The sequence below is a fragment of the Ursus arctos genome, unplaced genomic scaffold, assembly GCF_023065955.2.
Source record: "Ursus arctos isolate Adak ecotype North America unplaced genomic scaffold, UrsArc2.0 scaffold_3, whole genome shotgun sequence".
Taxonomy (NCBI): Eukaryota; Metazoa; Chordata; class Mammalia; order Carnivora; family Ursidae; genus Ursus; species Ursus arctos.
Genome location: NW_026622985.1, coordinates 5,717,366 through 5,741,908, shown reverse-complemented (window position 1 = coordinate 5,741,908; position 24,543 = coordinate 5,717,366). Strand labels below are relative to the sequence as shown.

General features: G+C 47.7%; 1 protein-coding gene across 9 annotated transcripts in view; it reads left to right on the top strand.

The window, feature by feature from the left end:
- Nucleotides 1–12,377: 12,377 nt before the first annotated feature.
- The window catches only part of IKZF1 (IKAROS family zinc finger 1), a 95,147-nt gene continuing 82,981 nt past the window's right edge, over nt 12,378–24,543 (top strand). For 5 of the 9 annotated variants that reach the window (XM_057304310.1, XM_057304309.1, XM_057304308.1 and 2 more), the window contains exon 1: nt 16,039–16,600. In XM_057304310.1, coding sequence (XP_057160293.1) covers nt 16,384–16,600 — 217 coding nt within the window. In that variant the 5' untranslated portion in view covers nt 16,039–16,383. The other 4 variants (XM_057304311.1, XM_026501780.4, XM_048213054.2 and 1 more) reach the window with 3 other exon arrangements.

Here is a 24,543-nt window from a genome sequence, read left to right as displayed (position 1 = left end):
TCTTTGGATATGAGCAAATGCAGCCCTTCTTTCATGGCCATTGCAAATATTATCTCAAAATATCATTGATATTTAAATGACGGTCTTCGTGGTCTTTCTTTTTCAAAAAACACAATCACAGACATTTTCGAGTATGTATGAAAGCAGAGATAATCATATGACAAATCCTCATAAAGCCACCACCCAGAGGCAATAATTATCGAAGATATTGCCAACCTGCTTCCATCTCTCAACTGTTCTTTTTATTTATATTATTGTTTTTGTTGTTTCGCTGGAGTATTTTACCTTTTATTCTATTTTTTTTAAATTTTTTATTATGTTAGTCACCATACAGTTCTTTTTAAGATTTGTTTATTTATTTTGAGAGAGAGAGAAAAAAAGGGGAGAGGGGCAGAGGGAGAGAATGAGAGTGAGAGGGATGGCGTGAAGGGCAGAAGGAGTGGGAGAGAGAGAATCCCTAAGCAGACTTCATGCTGAGTGTGGAGCCCAACGTGGAACTTGATCTCACGACCCTGAGATCATGACCCTGAGCTGAAACCCAGCGTCAGATGCTTAACCAACTAAGCCACCCAGGTGCCCTTTGCTGGAATATTTTAAAGCAAAGCTCATGTTACCCATAAATACATCTGGATGCATCTCTATGACTAAGGAGGTTTTGACACAGAACTACATGCTATTTTCCTGACATTCCCACCTTTAATGGTAAGAAAATGTCACCTACCATGTAAAACTCCCTCGGATAATATGTATCCCTTTCAAAATAGACCCCCCCCCCCCAGTCATTTTCCTTAGGCCTTTTTGCCTATTTAATGAGAGACAATTTCATCTATTTACGTTGCATAGCTTTCTGACCACATTTCTATAATTCTTATCAGATTCTCCTTTCCTATGGAAGATTTTCACATCACTCAGCTGTTCCCTGTGCACATCTCACATTCTCCTTTCTAGCATCTGATGGTTGTAGGCCTTTGAACGTAAAGAGGGCTGTGATTCTTATTTTTCACTGTCTCTCCTGAGGAGCAGCTCAATATTTCCAGTGTAAGTGACAGTGTGAGCTGAAACCCCAAGGTCTTCCTGCTAATTTTCCATGTTGTAGGCATTTACATAGGCATTTGGGGAAGTCATGGGTTTTTCCCCAAAGCACTTCCCACTTACCACAACCATCTAACTCACAACAGAGTTCAGGATTTCCCCCCAGATCAATACACTTATTTTAGTCCATATTAACTCATCTTCTCTAATTCTTCCTTGATTATGCAGCGAGTAGTCTTTCCCAAGAGTCCTGGTCTTCACCAGGCACCTATCTTCTTTTACTCAGAAGGCCTTTCCAAGGACAATCCTGCCACTGGCAAGAAACGGGAGACTTCTCTGTGAGGGCACTGCACAGATCAGCAGGGTGGGTCTTTATCTCCAGTGTACATCTGTTTTATTCTTGCTTCAGGTTAGGTGAATCCTTAACTTTTTCATCCCATTTACAATGTCCTGAAGTCAAACCAACCAGGTTTGACCAAAGGAGGTTAATCACCACGGGGTAGTAGGTGATGGAATAAATGATTGTGTTTGTGGGTGTTTGAGGCTGTAATAAGTTGTGACTGCCATCAGCAGAGCTGGCCTTCAGTGCTTGGGCACTTCTGGGATGGCATGGCATAGAAAGACAGAGGTAGGGTCAACTTAGAGACAAAGGGGCAGTAGCCAGGAAAGCTTTTCCCCAAGGCTGTTCCCAGCTCCCTGCCAGCCCACAGAAACATACTGCCAAAGCCAAAGGCAAGGCATGGGATATCAGTTAGGAGATGTCATAGTGATCATCTCATCAACCATTCTCACCTCATGAATAAAGACACCAAAGCTTAGAAGGGTGGACTGATCAACTTACCCAAGCTTAGAGAGAGATGCATGACCCAATCCAGGTCTCCTGACTCCTGCTAGTGACATCTTCCATCTACCCAACCAAACCAAACCAATCCATCTGTGGCTAGTGACACTCTGCATCTACCCAACCTCTACCAAAGCTCATAAGGCCAGTGATGTCTCTCTGAAGCACCTTGTGCTTGGGCAGCAGCAAAAATCGCCTCTGTGGGGTTGACTGTCATTATTAAATTAATTCCAAGGGACTTGGAATATAACTTGCTCAATCTGAGGTCTCATCAATTGCAATTCTAGAATTTCTCATCATGAACACCAGGAAGATGGAATTGGATATGGCCCTGTTGGGTGAGCTAAAGTCTATGGAAACAAAAGAGAACAGCATGCATATAATTAAGATGAAAAAGAGACTTCGAAAGATAATAGATTGCCAACCCTGCTGTCCTCAGGAGGCCCCAGTTCAAAGCTTCCATCCCATCCTACCCTTGACCTGCCTTGGTCCTCAGTTCCTAAAGAACTTGGTCTTTTGTCTGTGAAAAGACAACAGGATTGGGTCTTTAAGAGAAGAAATAAATAGTAAGTAGTTCCCCAGGTTTTCTGCAGCTATGTCTCATATTTGACAATCTTACACTCACCGATTTGACAGTCTGCTTTCACTAATCCATATGCATATAAGGTGTATATTACCCCCACGTCTACGAGATTCTCACTTAGCCAACGACATCTGTCTTTGAACTGTCATGAAATGCTAGAATGATTCTTTTTCTTTTGTGGTGTCAATTCCTCTCTCTGTCATTATTAACCTTGTTAAATACCCTCTTCCCTCCCTTTATGAAAGGCATGAACTGAGTGCTAAGTTTCAAACATACCCCCTTAACACATCCAGATGGGGAGAAAAAAAAGCATATCTAGCTATCTACTTAATCAAACATCTACTTTTACTCCATCAACGGGGAGTAGGCCCTTTTGTACATTTAACAAATTCAAGCAATTTAGCAACTGGGTTAAAGTCTATGTAAAGGTACTTCAACAACATGGGAAATACAGACACTGGTCTTCTGTCTCAGAATTGGTTAATGGAAGACGTGAAATCTCAAAACGCGCACAACAGTGGGTTCTTACAAAGCTGCCTAATGCACTGCTGGGAAAACCTTGAAACGTTTTCCATCACGGGGGGGGAGGTGGGTTGACAGTTTTTGCCTTTGCTGTCACTTCCACTGTGGGAGGCTCCTAAATTTATTATACCTAGGAAATGATTCTAGCACAAACCCACCCTGGAAGAAGCAAAGAAGCAAGGCATGCACTGCACTCTTGTACATGTGATGTCAGTTATTACTACAAGGCTACAAAGGCTGAGTCTTGGTCACCCCATGGGCAGTGGCCGTGGGCACTTCTCTGACTTGATCAAGAGGGGGCTGATCAATAAATTGATCCCCTTGGCCTTTCCACATCAATTAGCTGATCAAGCCTTACCTGAAATCACTTCTTTTTTTCCAGAGAGTAAATCAGAACCATCATAGTGGAGCAGCAGTGTTTTCCACTGGCGTGGGTGTATCCATAAAACGCCAGGTTGTTGAGTAACCCAAATGCTCAGTACCACCTGGTAGATCAGATGTCAAACTTTTGGGTCATCAAGTAGCAGCTTTCTCTCTATTTTTCCTCTGTCTCCTCACTTGGGGAGGATCCTATCCCTCAGTGTCCTCACCCACAAAATCAGAACAATAATGTGATCTAACTTCCTGGGGAGGAGAAGATTGATGAGCGCTTTTTGCTGATTAGCTCAAAAGCCATGCAAATATAAATCACCCAGAACCACATATGCAGCTGCCCTCCCACCCTCCCTGGGTGCCTGGAGCTCTCGCTGAAATCAACAGGAGCTCCAGGAATATACAAGAAATATGTGCTGGGAGAGATGGGCCCAGGGTATGTTGGTGATGATTACTGGAGCGCTGTTGTAGGGGAGTGGGAACTGCTAAGTGTCTGATTATCGACCGCTGCATTTGGATCTGCTCTAAGAACTCTGCTCCATCAGGTAGCCTGGCTCAAATGGCATCAATCATGTGGTGCAACACTCTCTCTTGCGGGCTTAATGGCATTGGAATCCAAAGGGCCAAAAGCTGCCCTGGAAGCTAACAAGGGCAGAAGGAGTAAGAACAGACCGAATTGACTTTCCCTTCACCAATTACAATCTAATAATAAGGTAATTAAATCAGCATACGGGTTCTACTGATCTATACTATTGATTGAATGGTCAACAGGCACACATCCGCACTCCATACTTAGCCAGGGAAGCCAAATTCCTTGATTCTATCGCTGGGTTAATCACTTAGCTTGTTACTCTTTGATGGCCATAGAATATGTCCCCAACCATAGTCAACTATCTCACAAACATATACAAATCCCTTATCTCACCTTGTACTGAAGGATGAGGTCTTCATTTTGTGTATTCTCTTTCCAGCATAGGCTTTGCCATCATCCGTAAATTAAGACAACATGATTCCTTCTCCCAAAATGCAGGATCACTGGGTACAACATATTGAAAACATGCTGCTTGGCAGAATATGTTCATGAGGTATCATCATAGAAAATAAAGGGATATTATAATGTGAAGGCAACCCTTCGGTTTAATTGCAAAACACTGTTTAAGCTAAAGGAAATTGTGTATTTGAGCTCTGAAGTGGAAATAAAGTTGCCAGTTTCTGAGATGCCTATTGTAGAAAAATGAGTTCTTTTTCTTCATTAGAAAAACATATCTGCAAGTAATAAGAATATTATGAGTAAATATTAAAAGAATACATAGCCATTAGGCTGTGAGTAGGTACAGAATACATTATATCTTTAAATAATTTCTAAATCACCCACTTAAGAAAAAAAAAAAACCCGACTCCTGGCCTTACTAAATTATCATCTGTGTTCTTATCCTACAGAAATAAAGAGGCATCAACTCCCTCAGGATAATTGCTTCACACAACCAGAACAGGATAAGGGAAACTTCCTTGTGAAGAGGAAGGATTGTGTTTTTAAAATATTCCTTGCTTCCTTCTGAAAAATAACTTGAAAGTCTACAGAAGAGTACATGAATGAGGATAGAATGAGCTACACTGTCAACTTTTCTACAGACCAGGGAAGGAATGAAAAGCAGAACATTCTGTGCTGAACTCATCACTGCTAAGACATCATTCAATAGGTCAACAAGAAGCCTGACTATGTGCATGAGCTGAGAGCCCCAGACAGACAAAAGGACAGAAAGGGAAGGTAGCTCCTTCCAGTTGCAAGACTAGGAAAACACAGTTCCTTTGCAGATTAAAAAAACTATATGACAACTCCTCGTCATATAACTTAAAGGAAATCGTTTCACCTGAGTTAGAAAAAAGTCAGCTGAACCCGTCAAAAGTAGTGCCAATAAATGGAAATCTCTGTTGAGTGTTCTGGTTCTAGGCACAGAGGAAACAAAACAGACCAAAGAAATCCCTCTATCTTCATGGAGAGTAAACAAAATAAATGTTAATTATACAGCATGTTGGGAGACAAGTGCTGTGTAAAAATGCAAAGAGGAGAGAAGGTTAGGGGAGGCTTGGGTAGAAGGTAGGGGTTGTTGAACTTCTTGGAGGGTGGACTGTGACTGTCCCAGAGCTGAGATGACATTTGAGCAGAGACTTGAAGCAGTTAAGAGGGTAGGCAGGCAGGTATCCACAGAAAGGTAGGTGCAGTGTGCTGCCCCCAGTGCTTGAGGAACAGCAAAGCCGAGCCAAGTGGCTGGAGACCAGTGAACAAGAGGGACAATAAGTGGCTGGACCCAAGTGGTAGGGGAGAGAGACGATGGAGGAGGGGAGAATCACCTGCCCTTCAGACTTCAGCTATTGTCCCCAGAGAGCTAGCACACCATCCAGCGAAGAAGAGCACAACCTGATGAGCTTTTCATCAGGCCCTCCCTGAGTGCTGTGAAGGGCAAGGACAGGATTAGAGAGCCATTAGGAGCCCCCACCATCTGCAGACAAAGGGTGACAGTTTGGACCACTGTGGTTGCAATGGAGGTGGGAGGAGGTTGGATGATGGATTCCTGTTGGAGGCAGAGCCAGCAGAAAGTCCTGATGAAGGGATGGTAGGCGGAAGGGAGCCATCAAGAATGCCTCCAAGGCTCCGGGCCTCAGCAATTTCCAGATGCTATTTGATCAGGTGAAGAAGGCTGTGAGGACACAGGTTTGAGGGGAAAGATCAGGGATGTGGTGTAGGGGACATTGTAAATACAAGATTCCAGCTAGATGTCCAGGTAAAGGTGTTGAGGAGGCAGTAAGATGCATGAGTCTTGATTTCAGGGGAAGGTCAGAACTGCAGATAGTACAGAGATGACATTAAAAACTATGTCCAGGGAGCTCCCCCATCTTAGACAGGAGACTGAGAAGCCAATGACACAGGGAAAACCCAGGCAAACGTGAGCCCCTGAATGTCTACCTCACTGATATCAACAAGTTCAAATGAAATGCTTGTGAAAGTTTGTGTAAACTTGAGAGTGCCAGACAGATGTTCACTTACTGCCCCTGGAACCAGCCAGACTTGGCACCAACCACTCTGAGACAATTCTTCATAGCTCTTTTCAGGTAAAGAAACAATCTATTTGCAACCAGATCAAGGTCTGTTCCAACGCTGAATGTGGGAACATCTTTCAGGTGCTCTGCCTTTTTCCTCACCTGCTTTCCACTGGATGTCACCTTAAGAACCTTCATGGAAATGCGGGAGGGGGAAACCAACACTCATGACCAGGTACTACAAGGAAAGATCTACACTCATGCTCTCAGTCAAACTTCATGCCAACTGCGAGCAGCAGGATTTATTTTCCCTGCTGTGAAGAGAATGCAATGCTTGGAGAAGTAGGGTGACCTCGTGTGCAGAGGGGAGAGATGCTGAGATTTTTAGGGCACTTTCCCCTGTAAAGTCCCCCCTCTCAACCCTCTCTCCAAAACTATCCCACTTCCACTGGACAGGAAAGATTTGTGATTTGTTAACATCAAAAAGAAAAGGTTGCTACACCAACACAGAAATAACTAGACTCCATGTCTGTGTACTTTACAGATCAGAAAGTCCTTTCATAAACCTTCATCTTTCCTGGACGTGCCCATCTGATCCCTTTATCAAGGCTGGTGCTATCAGGATGGGTGATTTGGCCATATGGGAAATAGAAAATTGAAAGAGGACCAGAGGGAAAGAAACACTTCCCTCAATTGGAGAAGGATGTCCTAAAGGAACTGGTCCTTGGAGGGACAGGCATGGGTCGTAGCTAAGAAACCTGACCAAGATGTGTATCCAGCCCAACCACTTAGAAAGTGAGTACATTGGGGTGCCTGGGTGGCTCAGTCTACTGAGTGTCTGACTCTTGATTTCAGCTCAGGTCGTGATATCAGGGTTGTGAGATGGGCCCCACGTCAGACTCCACGCTGAGCATGGAGCCTGCTTGGGATTCTCTCTCCCTATCTCTCTGTCTCTCCTCCTACTCTCTCTATCTCTCTCAAAAAAAAAAAAAAAAAGAGAAAGAGAGGGAGGGAGGGAGAGAAAGAAAAGAAAAGAAAGAAAAAAGAAAAGAAATTGGGTACATCAAAATATCAGATAGTTATTCAGAGTTGACTGTGTGTCAGGGATCCACCTAAGTATGTTTGACACACACGAATGCCTTCAGACCATATTCCCATTTTTCAGAAATGGAAACTGAGGTACAGGGAGGCCTAGTGACTTCCCAAGCTACCAAACCCAAATGGTTTGTCTGCAGTCTGTCACTTAAACTTTGACCCCAGGCTAGTCACCATCTCTGAGCTTTGTGTACTTAAGTGGGATAGTGGGCTTGCTGTATTGTTAGGTGGGAAATAATGTCTGGAAATGTCCTTCACAGAGCTGGGCTCAGTAGGGCAGTCATTAGAATAATACCTCCAGTCTTTGGTTAATTCCCTTTGGAAGAGAATCTTTCAAGTGTCCCCACTGTGTGGGGAAGACAAGCATTTCCTCACACCTCTTCTGTTTCCCCCTCTTCCCTCTGTGCACCCACAAAGCCCCTCCCAAATCTAGCAACCACTTAGTGGCTTCACCCTTTTGTGTGTCCACAGGCTTTGCATTGGACTTCACCATGACGTGCTTTGCATGGAAATGCAATTGTTTCTACTCTACTAGGTTGGAGCCCCTTCCTGTAAGATCACATGTTATGCCTTATTGGGACTTCCTGTCTCTCAAGTACCACCTGCAAGGGGAGGCTGTCACTGAATCCATGCCACCCGAAGACTTATAACTCCACAAATCACATTCTAATCTTGTTCCTACCCAATGGCATCAACTAGAGGATGACTCCCACCTCTCTGTTTGTCTTTATTCTGATCTGTTCAGGTCAGATCAAGATCTACTTTTCCTTTACTCAGGCAAAACATGTTCAAAAACTTCTCATCAGAAAGCTTTCTGGGTAAATTTATCTTCAAGTCATTATATTTGACCTGGTTTGCTTTTCAATCTCTTCCAACCAGATGATATTGATAAAGTCACCATTTTTGAGAATCTAAGTATAGTCTGACAAAATCCAAGGGGAACAAAGCAAAAGAACTATTATAAAGTGGGAAAAATTTGGTTGTCAGTGGTGGCACATGCTTGATTCAAATGTAGAGGCAGAAACATGAATGATGAACAGAGCTGTTAAATTTCTGTGGGTTTCAAAACCAGGAGCAACTGAGCCTCCAGGCAGGGCCTTGGAAACACTGCAGAAAAGGGAGCATCCTGGGGGTCTCCTTGCAGTTGGCTGGGCCTTTCCTACCTGGACCCGCCTGCTGGGCAGTCCTGGCTCCTTGGAAGCGCCCCCACTTCTCCCCTGTGTCCCCTTCCTTCCCTTCCAGAAGAAGAGGCAGCCAGAGGCCTGTGCTTAGAAAGAGCCAAACTTGAGGAGTGAGCATTGGGAAAAATGGTCAAGAACCTTGCCCCAGGCCGGCAACCGTTAGTTTTCAAAACCAGCAGAAGCAGAAGCTGGAGATCTTGAAAACTGGGGAAAAGAAACCAAAGAAGCAGAGACCTTATTGCAAAAGTTTCATCCATGTCCTAGTCTTTTTCCTCCTGTTCCTGTTCCTTTTCAGATGAAACTGCATGAGTTCTGTATTCCTTTAACACTGTAGAAAGACAATAGAATCTTTTTTTTTTTTTTTTTTACAAAAATCTTTCCCTGTTACTTAAAAATTATTCCTGCTGTTTCCCAACTGCTGGAGGGGGGGAAAAAAAGAAGCTCATTTGTTGCCGTTTAGCAGATATTTTTAAATTGAAGAAAGATACAGTTATAATCATACTAAATTGCATCCATCAGCTCATTTAATTTCCCCTAATCCTATCAACCGAAGATGATGACAGATGACAAAGTGAAGCCCAGAGAGGTTAAGTAACTTTCCAAGACTCACACAGGAAGTAAGAAATGAAGCTATGGATCGTGTCCTATCACCTCCACCATCCTTTTACTCTATAAAACTCACTCTCCTTTAAAATCTTTTCTAGTCTCTGCCAGTATAAAAGTGCCAATAGCTCCTTCCCTTATTACAATAAGCTCTGAATAAGTGTCTGTGATTCATTCTATAGGGGCTCTTCGTGATTTTGATAACATCGCAAAAGAAGAAAAACTGATAATTTGGCAGTTATTGTCTGAATAAACGAGGCCATCCTTCATTAAACACTGTAATATTAGTATGTCTATATTCTAAAGAAAGAAAATGACTTTACTCCTATCATTTTTTTTAAAAAAGTATCACATGTTTCTGTTTCTCCTGATAGATTTTCCCCTGCAATGTGCTTTTATTGTTGACTTAAGCATCCTCTCTGGGGCCATGGTGTCCACCTACAGACTCCAGGTTAGAGCCTGAGCTCCTTCTGCTCCACCTATTTGGGGGCCTGGGGGGAGTGGCCCATGAAGCCTGGTTTTTCTGTTTGCTCCCCATCTCAACAGGACACTGGTAGTTAGCAGGGTTCATAATAAACACTAAACACTAGTTACCACTCACAGAGTCCTCCTCATGCTGGGCAGATGGCAAGAGCTTTCATATGTAAAATACACCGTCTGCAAACAACCCCATGAGGTAGCTTCCATTATTACCACCAATCTATAGATGGGGAAGTTGAGTCTCAGAGAGGTGTAGGAACTTGGTCAGGACCACACAGCTTAAACTATCTGGGTCCTTTACCTCATATTCCTCTGCCTCAGGAAGAAATGCCTTGGCCTGAAGACTATGTCTGAGTCCTTGATTCCCACTCCCAGGGACCATGGCACACATTTAAAGAGACACATCTGGGGGCTATGTGTGTGGTGTGCACCCAAGAACCAGAGGTATCCCATAACCCCTCCACTACAATATTTTTGGCCCCCAGGGCCTTGAACCTTGTGTTTATTGCCTCATTTAGTCCTGACAAGGACTTTTCAGGTGAATGAAGTAGCATTGGCTTCTTTTGCAGATAAGGAGAATGAGGCTTGGAGAGGTTTAGTAACTTGCCTGAGGTCATACAGACAAGTGGTGGACTACAGATTAAAACAATGAACCTTTCACTAGTTCCTCTTCCTCTGGGCTCCAAACAGGGGGAGTCAATGGGCTCAGGGCTCAGAACATCAAAACGTCTCTCAGCACAAACGGAGTAGCAGGTCTTGCATAAGTGGTCCAGGAAGAATTTGTCTGGATGCTGTCTGTGGTTCCAGGAAGGTAGAAGAGACTTCTCCCAGGGCGGCACCAGGTAAAGCCGATCCACAAGAATGCCTGGGCGCTGCCACCAGCAGCCTCCTCAGGCAGGCCACAGCCTTGGCGGGTGGCCGCCATTCCTTGCCACACTCAAGGGGCCCGAAATGACATTTTCCACAGGTTACCTGTTACCTGTCTCTACCTGGAAAGCCTGAACAAGTCTTGAAGGGCAGGGCCTGCGGCTCATTCACCTCTGTCCCTCCCATAAACGCCCAAGGGGGATCAGGGTAAATCTACTGAATTCACAATTCTCTCTTTTCTGCTCATATCGAACACTCTCGCCCGGCTCCTGCTCGGGTGGGGCCTGGCTCATCAGAATGATGGGCTCCTTGCCTTGTGAAGAGGTGCTCTGAGCTGCATTCCTCTTTCAAGGGAGACCCACACGGCGCCTTACACGCGCGCTTCGGGGCTCAGGGAGGGAGGGGTCTGAGGTGCCAAGAGCCGCGGAGCCAGGCTGCAGGATTGCCTTTGGTGTCACCTCCTCCCGCAGCCGTCCCTTCACACTTGCGTGTGCGCACAGGCCAGATGGAAGGCGCGATCCTAACTGCTGCCTGAGCAGGTGGGAGGGAAGAGAGACGAGAGGTATTCCATTGGTTGTCTGGGAAAATGAATTGCACCTTCCCCTCACTTGCGGAGGATCAACTTTTCCCACCCCCTCGGGTGGGCACTCATCACCCGGGGTCGCAGCCAGAACCTGGGAGCCCAGTGGCCCCAGTTCGAGGGAAGTGGAGCTGGGCGGGCAGTGGACGCCCCCAGACCCTGGGAAAAGTGCTTCACGATGTCCAGCGTCCCGAAGGTCCCCGCGGCGGGGCGAGCGGCCCCGGCAGCGCGGCCCCCGCCTCCAGCTGCCCCGCACGCGCAGCCCGCGCCGGGCCCCCAAGGGTTAAGCGCGGGCCCCGGGGCGCCGCGGCTGATCCAGCCACCGGGTCCGGGGCGCAGTGAGCCGGCTGCCACCTGCCTCGCGGGGCAGCGGCGCGATGCGGCTCTGGAATGAGGAAGCGCGGCGGCGAGGGGAGGGCCCGGGCGCGCTGCGCGCGGGGGTGGCGGCGGCGCGCGGAGCGGGCCCGGCGCGGGCGAGCGGGCTGCAGCCGGCGGCGGCGCCAGCAGGTACGGCCCGCGCCCGCCGCCGCCCCGGCGGCCCTAGGGGCCGCGAGCCAGCCTCGCGCCCTGGCAAAGTTTGCGCGCGCGGTCCCGGAGTTGCGGTCGGACGGCTCCGCGGGAACCGGCTACCCCGCGGCGGGGCGGGGGCGGCGCGCTCCGCTCTGCGCCCAGCTCTGTGCCCTGCTCCGCGCCGGGATCCCTGTCCCGCTCCGCGCCGGTCTTTGCGCCCTGCTCCGAATCCCCCTCCGAGCCTGGCTGAGCGCCTCGCTCCGAGTACCGCGCTACCCGCGCCGCGCCGCGCCGCGCCGTGCCGCGCTCGGGTCCTGCTCCGTGTTCCGGAGCGCGAGCCGGGCGAGGGCAGGGCCGTGAGCGCGGGGCGAGGCGGGGCGGCTGCGGGCCGGTCGAGCCGGCTGCGGGCCGGTTGAGCCGCGGCCCTCGGAGGTGTGCACCTCCCCAAAGTTTGCGGAGCGCGGGCGGCGGGCGCGCGCTCGGGCCGCCGCCAATCTGGGTGGCCGCAGGTGGCGAGGCGCTGGCCCGCGGGGCGCGGCGCGGAGGGGCCCAGGTGCGCGGCCCGTGGGCGGCGCTGTGCGCTCGAGGCAAGGCGGCCGGCCGCGAGCGCGACAGCCGGGTCGGAGCCGGCGGGGGGTGGGGAGGGTGGCGGAGAAATGGGGAACAATGCGAGTGAGCAACTTCAGGAAGTCATTGTGAAAGAAAGCTGGGAAGAGCTCGGCGGCCAAGTTAGCAGGGCATTCTAACAAGTGCATGCGCGGCCCGCGCCCGGGGCGGCGACTGCGGCGACAGTCCCTGGGTCCCCTCGGAGCGCAGCCGAGCCCGGGCGGGACATTGGAGGTGGCGAGGCGGCCGGCCCGGCCGAGCCCGGCAGGGCAGAGGGAGCCCCGGCCCCGAGGTTGCTCTTCGCGCCCGAGGATCAGTCTTGGCCCCCAAAGTGCGACGCACAAATCCACGTGAGTGTTTTCAAATTGAATTTCAATAGGAAAACTCCGAGTATCTGGTGGGTTAAAATGAGAGAAAGAGAGAGAGAGAGAGAGAGAATGAGAAGACAAGGCAGTGAGATTTGTAACCCCGGGTTTCGCTCAGGTCCGCCTCTTTCTGGGGACAGTGAGAGCGCGACTTTTGTCAGAGCCTCCGCCAACTTGTGCTGTGACCGCAGGCGCAGGGCCAGCGGCGGTGGGACGCTTGTGAGCCGCCCTGCTGTCACCATGAGGAGGACGTTCTAGCTCCAGTTATATTTAAACCGATATATACCTCTAGATCACGGAAGTCAGGTTTTATAAAGTCATTCGTAAAGAGCTTTCTTTTCTTATTTCCGAGGTGAGAGCATTTTGCTTATACTGTAAAATAATTAGATCGTGTCTGAACTTGCTTCCTGCAAAATGAAGAATTATCCCGGTTTGAAAAGTTAGTAGGACTTCTGCTGACTGCAATTTTGGCTATCGGGTTTCGAAACTCCCTGGTAATAAGGCATCAGGTTACTTGCGACTGGATTTGCAATGTATTTTTTTTTTTTTTTTTTAATCCTCAAGGATCCTCCGGTGATTCCTAAGGAATCGGGGGTGGGGTGGGGGGGGGGAGATAAGATTGTTTTTTCTTCTAATTTGGAGGCAGAAAGTATGGCATGTAGAGATCTGACCAGCACAGCTTTCAAATGCAGCGGGCCCAGAGCAAATTCAAGGCAAGCTTGCCTACTGCTCATTTCCCACCCTGCCATGCTTCTCAGCTCCCAGGTACCTTGTTTTAAACTTGGAGACACAAACTGCTGTTGAAGGAATACCTACTTGCTAGCCAAATCAACGTCTGTTAATGGAGAAAAATGTATGGAGGTTGAAAATATTTAATCTGGACAATATTTAAACTTTCATAGAAATTGAAATGGTTGCAAGAATTGGTTCACTTTGTTCTGAGTTGAGAGGAGAAAGAAAACTGCAGGAAATGGTGGGAGCCTCGTGAATTTGTTTCTTTGTTTGAAGATGTTTGATGAGCCTCATTGGACCCATCTGTTACGTGAAATTTTAAAAGTACCAATTTAAGTATTTTTTTTTATTAAATGTTAGAATTGTTTCAGTGGCAAATCAGGTTATTTGGTATGTGGCAAAAAATTTAAACAGTGCCAGATATCTGTGACAGGAGGATTACCTGCTTCCAACGTGTTTAAATAACGTGTATGCCCAGGTATAAATACTGATGTCACATTTTAAACCCCTATATACTTCTGGTTTGATAGAATGTATCCGATTTCAAAACTTTCCAGGAACATAGGTGTTTATACCTTTTTTTTTACGTGGCAAAAAAATGTGCTTCCCGGTCTCTGAGTCCACCAGAGCTGAGGACTGAATAGATTATTGAGTTAAATGGTCATGCTTTCTTCTCCTTTTGTTTCATGGTGATAGTTGAAGGCAGGAGCTCTGGAAACTCCAGCATGCTTGCTTGTTTGTGTAATTTGCGGGTGTTTTAATTGAAGAGCTGCATCTTGAAACATTACACATCTCCTGAACTTGGAAGCATGGTAGCAAGTGTAGCCCATCAGTTCGGTCTCACAGGCTGAGCTCGTGGGTCTGTAATTAAAACGGTGCTCGTGCTACATTCTTGCGCGTCTGTAAAATAAATTGTGCTTGTGTATTCTTTTGAGAACTTGGTCCGTGGTCTCCTGAGAGAGGATATACTGTCGCTGTCCTGGGCACCATTTCCTTTGTTGAAAAATTAAGATCCTAGTGAATTTCCTGGCCAAGAGGTCTGAAGCCCCACGGTGCTGGCGGCCACTGATCCTTCGTCACTTGGCTAGAGACTTAAGCGTTTGAGGATGGATGATGGTTCTTTTGGCGGGATTTTTTTCTCTTGATTTGAATTGGTGTGTTTCATATTTGGGTCATATGGCAGCATATTGTCAACATAAATGTCAAACTTTGCAAATTTGAAGCAACACCATGTATGTGCGTACTGTCTACTGCGTGCCATGACGAAACTCTCCCGCCCCCACCCCTGCAAGTGTTCTGTGTATACTTCAAGATTATGTGTGCATCAATAGATATAGAAAATGGAGAAATTCTGTGAGCGTGTGCACACACAGCAGGCACAGGGCACAGAGAGAGAGAGGCGTGGGGGCAGGGTGAGAAAGAGTCTTCCCATCGCACAGACCTGACCTGAGTAATGAAGCCCCTCCTTTTAGGTTCTGTGTGTTTGGTTGGTTTGTACCTTTCACTAAAGCAGGATGGATTTTCCTATTTATACTGTTGAGTGTAGACGTAAATGATGTGAGTACGTTGGGTGTCTGCCTAATGCTGTTAGCCCAGACTCAGTCAAGGATGGCACCATTTTGTAGCATTCGTGTGGTGTTTTCTCTCCTCCTCCAATCTTTGTAATTATGAAATAATTTCACTATGAAATAAGTATTGGTTTTCGTTGCCTAATTCTGTTGGAGATTCATTCAGGCGATCCAGCTCACAGAGAGCAGACCAAGTCCTTTTTAGGTTTTCTGGCAACGCTTGTGATTCGTCAGCCTGACAGGCCTTTTCAGGGACTGGGACTCCTGCTTCTCTCGCCCTGACCACGAAGGTTTCTCCCTCCCCGGTGTCTGTATGTTCATCTTTTTGGAGCCCTCAGGCAGGGCTGTGTGCAGTCGTTCCATGTCATGGGTGAAAGCAAGAGATGTAAAAGCGACAAGTGACCCATCCTCTCAGGCTTACAAAAGGAGAACCATGGATCTTGTTTACACCTTGAGACGGATCATGGTTTTGCTCCCAGCAGACACAGGTGCGTGTGTGATCTAGGTGTTAGGGAGGTTGTGTTCCGAGTATCAGTGTGAAACACCCACACACACGTTTAAAGTTCTGATGGGGAGGGAAATAGGAATGGGGCTGGTGCGACCCCCAGACCAGACTTAGTGGCAGCAACATGACTGGTTTCCCCGTGGTGCCTTCTGGGCCCTCACACCGGTTTCTTCTTGGAGACCCAAGGTGTTGCTGTGTTTTTTGCAGTTTAAGCAACGACTTCACACCCAGAGTCTCCCTTTGCGGCTCCTGGCATGCACGCTCCCATCCCTCCACCTTCTGCACCGTTCCTTTAATGGCTTTTGTTTGACGCCGTTTTTAAACGTGTGATGCTCTCCTGACAAATATCTCTTGGACGACGTGACAAGACGTGCAGCCTGAAACAGGCTTCCTGAGCACAGTTCCTGCGTGGGGAGGGGGCAGGGCCCTTCCCGCTTCCGTGCGTGTGTGTGTTGGGGGGGGCTGGGGGTCACTCCAGAGAAGGGCCCGCGGGGCGCCAGCTGAGGCCCCCCTGCAGGCCGCAGCCTCCTCGCTTCCGTTGGCTTTGTGTCCTTCTCCGAGTTGACTGTGATCAACAGGTGGGACCCACAGGTGCCTTCTGTGACCCGCCCGGCCATGAACTGTTAAAAGTGGTGAAAGCCCAACGTCACAGGCGTGGGGCCCGCCGCCTTCCCCGCCGCCGGCCTGGCCTTGTTTCCCTTCTCCCATGGCCACGTCGGCCTTTGGGGAACTCGCGATTCCTGTTGACTAAAAGAGCGCCAGCCTCCACCACAAGCCTGTCAAATCAGACGTCCGAATAATCTCTGAACCCATTTTGGTCAGTACAGGAAGCACGGGCTCCCTTCCTGCCCATGTTTTCCTGAGAGAAAACTATCTTCCCTCCTTTTTTGCATATTTGGCAAATGGTTCCACCTTTCTCCCCGCCCCAGTGGAGTGTGAAGACGGTGGCAGAGGAGACGGCCTACCGGCCTGCCGCCCAGGGCAGCAGGGTCCCTCCCAGGTGGCTGAGTGGAGGGGACTCCACGCGCAGCACGGGGTCCAAAGACCCCCGTCTTCCAAAGGCGGGATTGGTGTGGGAAGGCAGCACCCCCTCGGTCTCTGGGAGGCACGGGTTGACTGGTGAGTGCCACGCGCTTTCTCTGCCGCGCTTGCATAGACAGGGGACAGCCTGAGTGGCGTCCTTTCCTGGTGGCCTGGCCCGGCCCCTGCCTGGCACCCCTCCCCGGCACCCCTCCCCGGCACCCCTCTGCCGCCTGTCTGGGGTGATGGAGAGCATCATTATGCACCATTTGCACATGCTACTTTCCGGTTGTCCCGTGCTCCACCTCCTGATGGCTGGTGGCGCGGGGCCACCAGTTAACGAATTGCCTAAAATGGGGCCTAATTAGTGGAAAAGTGCCTTCTTCATATTTTCTCACTCAAGTGTGCAATGATTCATTTTTCTCCAGCAATCAGCTCACTGCTGAAGGAAATCTGACTCTCTTCCTGCCATTTTCGCGCCAAAAGTTAGCAGTCCTGGACACTGGGCAGAGCTTCCCAGCTGAGGGGTCGTGGGGGGGGGGGGGCAGTGGGATGGGAAGGAGGCACCCAGTATCCTTCCTCCATCCTCCTTCCCTGCCCTTCCTTCTCCCTCCCTCTCTCTCCCTCTTCCTCCTTTCTTTGGGGGGGGGGGGTGGTACAGTAGTCTATGGAAACAACTGAGAAAAAACAGCATAAAGTATTTTTAAGTGCTCTTCTGCACCCTGACACAGAGTTTCAGGCTCCATTTTGGAGATCACACTGATAGCAGCCCTCTAAAGCGTTTCCTTTTCTGAAGCTAAGAGTTCCACCAGGAATATTGATTTGTCCGTTTGGGGTGAATTTTTCTTGTGGAATCTGAGTTTCCCTGCTCAGCCTGGAGCACAAGAAATCGCACATAAGACACCTCCTTGGCCCCCAGGGGGAAAATGTTTACTTTAGAATCTTTAGGAGAAACAAAAATGAGGAATTGATCTTTTATGAGCTTGCTTCTGAGACACTCTGAAACGTCCTCCCATGCTTTTAATGCAGACAGAGAGAGAGTGCCAGCGACCCCCTGGTGCGAGCCCCACTTTCCAGCCTGAAAAAGTGACCTTTTCCTCCTCCTTTGTGGCGAGTTTTGTGGAGGGTGGAAAATTAAAATGATCTTCAAAGAGATCCACAGTGAAAACATATTGATACATTGTGTATCCCACCTCATTAAACCAAAATCACACTGCTAATTATCTGAGGTTGTTAGAGATAAGGCCATTAATTACCATTTAAAAATGGTTTGGAAATTTCTAGTGCTTTTCTGCACGTGTTTTCCTGCTTCTGCCTGGAGCTGTATGTGTTTCCCTGAATTTAAAGAATTTCCAGCTCCGTCTAGAGCAGACCAGGCTCTTGTGAAAGAAATGAAACTTGCCGCACAGCCACAGCAAAGTAGTTAAAGCGAAGCACTGAAAATAAATAATTTAGGCTCATTTAAGGGCTGCAGGAAAATTGGATGGTACTGTCTAAAATGAGTTTTCCTCTCTTTTGCTGTCTGACGGACAAGAGCATTTTTCTGCCAGGTTACACATGAAGACACGCCGATTTTTTTTGGCCCTGCAAATGAGGAAGTTGTAAGCTTCTGTGAAGTTGTACTGATGACTCCCCCGGCCCCCCTCCTCCCTGCTGGGTCTGCATGAGGACCTTGTAGGCTAAAGGTTGTAGATTAGAGAATGGGCTTCAAGCAATGCTGGGGGGGGGGGGGCGGTTGTCCATACCCACTAGGATCTCGCATCCATATGGACCTTGTTGTTTGTTCTGTGGTGTTGGCCATTTTTGTCTTCAGGAGCTCTCCAGGTTGGGGTTATAGCACAAAATACAGTGGAAAGCGAGCACTTTTCTTGCTAATTTCCTCCAGCTTAAAGAGCCAGCAGAGACTACCAAGTGGAATCCTTTTCTATGATTGTTTGGTGTGTTGCCAGAGGAATCATTCTTACCAGGTCACTTACCGAACGCATTTCTTCTCCCTCGTACTCTTCTTGAAACAGCTTGATTTGACTTCAGTGGGACCATTTGAGGTTGGGTGAACAAGGTGAATTCCAGAGTTCTAAAGCTACTAAGAGCTTGGGCCGGGATTCTTTGTGTTCTGTGAACATAGTTTAAAACTGTGAAATAGGATTTTTAATAATTTTCATGAGGTTATCTTATTTCAAGTGATTTTAGTTGAGGATCTGGGGGTATTGCCAAAAGAACTGGGAGCTCAGAATGCACGTCTTGCAGGGAGAATTTCCCGTTGGCCCGGAAACCATGTGGCCTTCGTGTGGGGGGAGCCTGTCATCAGGGTGTCTGCAGCCCCCTTTCTGGAGCCAAGACGAAACCTCCCCTCTTACACGTGTCCCCCTCCCCCCACCCCACACAGCCTTTTCCACTGCAAGGAATAAGAGGTAGATATCTGGGTAATGATGAATCCTGGGACATGTTTGCTCTGGAACACATTTTCTGTGTGTGTGTATCTATGTCTGTAGATCTTGTCTCACTACCAACCAGAAAACAGAGACTTATCTAAAATGGAAAAAAGGTTATAGTACCTAGGAGAGTGTTCTTGGCGTGTGAATCAGCCATAACTTTTCAGGTATTGGAAATAAACATATTGGTATGGATTTGTGAACAACTGGACATCCCTGTCCAGACTTAGATAATTTTACTTCTTGTGGTCTAAATAAATTAAATCTTTTGCCAAGAAAACTCACGCAAGCCCTGCATTAAAAACAAAATAAAAAAACAAAGAAACAAACAAACAAAGAAAAAACAGCCCAATGGCCTTATAGAAGGCCCAGTATTACAAGAGGATTTTTTTGGAATGTTATGGATATACAATACAAGTGGATTTGCACGTTCAATTTTAATTTTGAGCTTTCACATGGACGCATGAAAGGATCTGCCAATATGTTAAATTAAGTCACTGCTAAGAAAGCAAGATAAGATACTGTATTCTTTGTGAGGTCAGCACATTGCCTTGCTGAGTAAAACATTTAGCGAATATTGTAACTTTGTATTTATCCATTTTTTTTAAAAAAAGTAAAAACAAAACTTTGAAAAAAAAATAGGAACACGAAGTTGTGCCTGGGCTCCTCTGTCTCCTCGAATTATAATAATAAATGACAAAACATAAGCACTTTTGGGAATATCCATGTCAATCATTATTTGGGGGGCAGTTTTTATATATATTTTTTCAAGATGTAAGTCTCATTTTTGTTGCACGGTTGCTGGCCATGCATGAAGGTCTTCTAAAACCGGGAAGAGGGTAGAAGGAAATGATTCTAAACTTAGATTTTTTTGACTGAAGTGATGAAGTGAAGTGTAAAAAGCGATTTATATTTGAGGAAGCTACTTAGGAAGTGGCCCATGATGACAGTCAAAATCAGGAAAAGTCCTATAAAAGCATATGTAAATTTTTGAGTATGTATGTCTCTGCTATGTTTGCTGCATATACAGTATTTACTGGTAGTCTGAGAGCCTGTGGTCTAGGGGCAGAGCGGTCTTTCCTGAGAAGTCTCTTCCCTGCACTGAAGTGCGCAGTGCCAGGACCTTCCCGGGCCCCTGGAAACCCTGCTCTGGACCTGTGCTGGTGGTAAATGTCTCTAACTCTGCTTTCTCTGTTTAAAAAAAAAAATGTCGAATACAATATCTCCCATCTTTTTTTATACCCCACTTCGAGACAGGTGGCTCCCTGATGCCATTTAGCAATATTCTTGTGTTCTTTCCCTTCTCTATTCAATGTCTCTCTGCTGAGACTGTTTTCAAGCAGCACAGTTTTTAAGCTGCATTTTGAAAGGCTTCCTCAGTTCCCCGGACCCTTCCTCTTTTGCATATCAGTTCCTGCCCCTAGGGGAAAAAAAAATGTGAGGACAGCATTGCACATCTGAGCTAATTTGCCCTCAAAAAAGCAGGTTCACAGTAGAACAAACCACTGGAGGCGTTTTCTGTAGCTCAGTTAAATATGGGGGAGGGGGAGCAGTCTGAAAGCCAAATTGGATTCCCTGCTGTCCTGTTGAAATCTTGTTTTTCATTGTTATTTGCGCCAGCAATACTCTGTGGAATAATCATGAAAATGTGTAGATTGGCAGCTAATTTTTGAAAAATGAAAAGAATCAGAAATGAAATAAGAGAGCCCAGAAGTTTCTATGTTCTCCGGACCTGTTTTGTCAAGTTGTTAGGAAAATCTATAAGGTCCCCCTCACCAGACACAAAGACCTGGCAGATTGCCTTAGCTTTCTCTTGGAACATTTCTTTTTTTAAGATAAAGTGTAATTCACAGCGATATGATAGATTTGCAAAAATAAAATCTACCAATCTGAAAATGAAAAAGCTCTCTCTGGGCAGGAATAATGGGTTTCATTAAAGAGGTCTGTGACCTAAGGTATTTTAAATAGATTATAGGCTTGGCCCGTGTTTTCCCCACGTGCCTGCCCCCTTCAAAACAAGCATCATTGAGTGTATAAGGAAATAACCCTGAAATGGAACACGAGTGCACCCTCACTCATCAGGGAGGGAAAAAATCAAAAGCATACATCTTATCAAATAAGGAGACTTTAACTTTATTGGAGAAGTCTTGTGATGAAAGTTGCCTTACCTGTAGAGTATTACAAAGGGCACACTCATTTCTGTTAGGATACAGGTAACATCCACTCCTTGTCCGTCGTCCATTTAAAATTTGGCACCACGGTGCTGGGCTGTGAGGTTCACACAGGCGGGAGTGGTAGAGTGAAGGACGCATCTCCCTCGAGCGGTTGTGGGTTCAATTTCACTCCGTTGTTGTCTAGACGTGCACCCTTGGGCGGCCTGCTGTATGGTTAGCCTCCGTCTTTCTCATCCATCGAATGGAAATAATATACAGATTATGTACAATGATCATAATCATATGGCTTAATCGTGAAGATTAAAGATACACATTTAGCAAATGAGTCTTGAATATTAGATGCTGTACCAGGTTCTCACATAAAACAGTGAGCAAAGTGGACGACGTAGACGGTCTTGTGGTTCTTTGCAGTTTGCCTGTTAAATGCCATAGTCATTGCTTAAATAAAGCCGGCTAAGACCAGTAGCCATTCCTTCACCATCTTTTTCTGGCACACTTAAAGCACTTAAGAAATGAGATAGCCCTGGGCAGAACATGACCCATGTGTCTCAGGGGAGAGGAAAGGCATTGTTTTTAGGTATTTATGTATGTGTTTGGATTGAAGCCTAATCGATATGTAACATTATAGTAGTGTCAGGTATACAGCACGATGATTCAGGATTTCGTATGTTGCAAAGAGATCCCCACGATGAGTCTCGGTAACAGCTGTCACCACACAGAGTCACAAAAACATGTGTGTGATGAGTGCTTTAAAGATTTACTCTGTTAGCAACTTTCAAACAGACAGGACAGCATTATTACTAGCATCCTGCTGTACAAACATGGAATTTTTTTTCTTTCTTCCTTCCTTTCTTTCTTTCTTTCTTTTTTTCTTTTTTAGTTCGTGTGCATTGTTTAAACCGCAGAGAACTGAGGATCCGTAAAGCTTGTGGAGGGGCTGGGTGCTCCCAGCGAGTGGCTCATTCTGAGTGGCTGCCGGCGGTCCTCACAGCCGGTTTGGCCCACTGTGCACTTGGCGGTGCTGGGATGACCATAATGGCGGGCTTCTCCAAAAGGAATCAAGTTGTGGTTCTTGACGGGAGTCTGGCTTTTCATTTTGACTTTGTTAATTCAGACTCACCTTTTCAGAAGTATGGGAGAGTTTTACTATTTCCTAGCTAGCAAGTGCTGTGAAGAGAGGTGTTCTTCTTAGGGCAGAGAGGGGGCTCGTGCATAGGGGCCAAGGACTGCAGCCAGCCCTGTGCACCTGCCAGTGACACTTGGGGCTCCCTTTGGCTCTCAGGGCTATTCTTGGGGCCACCTGCTTTCTCTCAGGTACAAGTGAGGACACTCCTGGAGACTTGCCCAGCCCTTGTCAGGAGCCACGACTGCCTGGGGCAGTGGGTGCTTCTTCCCAGGAGACAGCCAGGTCCCAGTCCCTCATGGGTGTGGAAGAAGGAAAGAAGGACAGGGTTGGGGGGTGTTTCCAGAGTCTCCCTGTCCCCGAGGGAAGCTCCTCCATGGGGGCAGCGCTGGCAGTAAGACCCATTTCCCTGGCGGGGCCGCTGGAGAAGCACAGGTGCTCAGGGCCAGCTTTGCTCCTGTCTCTCACTTCTTTTGCTCGATCCTCTGTGTCCTCCCCCCCCCACTTTCTGGAGTCACTGATATGCCAACCTCATTGAGCTGACCCCAGGTAAGTCCTGTTGGAGCAGAAGAACCAGACAGACACAGAGACGGAGACACAGAGAGGGAGGGACGAGAGATGGAGGAGACAGAAGGAAAGACAGGAAGAGATGTTCGACTCCATGCCCGCTCCAGAGTGGGAGATGAGGGTGGGCAGTGGCTGTGACAGCAGGATGTGCTCCCAGAGGGACGGCCAGCGACAGCCACTGTCACGTTGTCCTTCCCTTATCTCTGCATCTGTTTCCCCGTGTGCGAGATTCAGAACAACTTGCTCCGGAGAAACAATAAGAGCTTTCAGGGCTGAAGGAACTGCGCAGGTGACAGGTGTTTGGTGATGTTGTGTTTTCTGCCGTGTGGATCGGTGGAGCTCTGGCCTTCAGTTGTTTGGGTTTCCTGTGCAGGGGAGAAAACCGCAGTTCACTCCCATGAAATACTCCTTGCCTCTGGCATCTCCCTTTACAAGCCTGTGGTCCTGGTTTTGTTTAGGGGCCGGTTCCCGAAAACAGGTTATGAATCCACTTGTGTGATGAACTCATCTTTCTGATCATAAACTCCTTGAGTGTGGAGACAATATCCAGCCCACATGCCGTTTTCTACTTGCACTGGACACAGCTTCCACGTGGGAGAGGAGGGCTCAGGAAGCACTGCCTGAAAATAAGCACAGAGCCTGGGTCATGCACATGGTAGCCGGGATCGGGTGGCGTCCTGCTGCCCCTTCCCAAAGCCCCCACAGCTGCCCCTGTGTAACTTCGAGTCTTGGAGGGTATGGAATTTCCTCTCCCTCAGTCAGTTTCCCATTGTCAAATTATTCATTTGGTCTTTGCCTAAAAGCTATCACTTTTTACAAAAAAGTCACGACTGTTCCATCCCGAGAGATGCAAATTTGGAGGTGGGGAAGTTTGAGGGAGCTTGTCATGTCCCGTGCCCTCTGCTTGATGGCCGGCAGGACCAGCCACAGCATTCACAGGGCCCAGCGCAGCCTGGAAATGTGGGCCCTGCCCCTAAGTTATCAAGAAGTTCAGAGCAGTGGTGACAACCAACCATTAGCCCAAGCAAGGGGACCCTCTCATCATGGCCACACATCCATGCGCAGTAGGGTTGGTTGGGATTGTGTTTGAAAATCTCAGTGGTGCTGATTACCCAGTGGAGTTCCACGTGGTGGGGATGGCCAGGTGGGTGTGGACCTTTAGTGAAAGTGGGAAAGGTGTGTTGACACCAGTTCACAGTCCTCTGCTTGGTGCGGCCCCAGCACACCCACTGTCCCGAGTGCATAGGCGGCTGCTGAGGGGGGCTGCTTCCAGTGAGGGACACACAGGACACATAAGCCAGGTGGCCGCCTAGAGCAAGGGCTTTCCCGCCTAGCAGAGCCTGGTCTGGGCCTTGGGCCATCGGTGTTCTGCTTTGTGGCACTTGTCACATCTCCCGCCTGAATTGACGGATGCGTGAGGGGCAACCTGGTGGGAATGGATTGTGCTCCTGACCTCAAACTCAGAGGGTCCCCACCATGCCTCGAGGGAGGACACCTTCTCCCTTAGAGCCAAGATGGGGAGCCATCTGTGGGGCCTTAGCAGACAGTCTGTCCTCTACTTGGAAATAGCTTGGACCTACACTAGGGTACCAGATAAATCAGTCCTGCAGCTGAGAAGTGTGTAGCCACTGAAATGAGGACGTTGACATAGATTTGCAAAAGATAAAGACACGGCGTGGATCAAATGAAAAAACATTTTACAAGAGGCCATTTGGAATACGTTTAGTGTCTTGTTTGTGTAAAAAG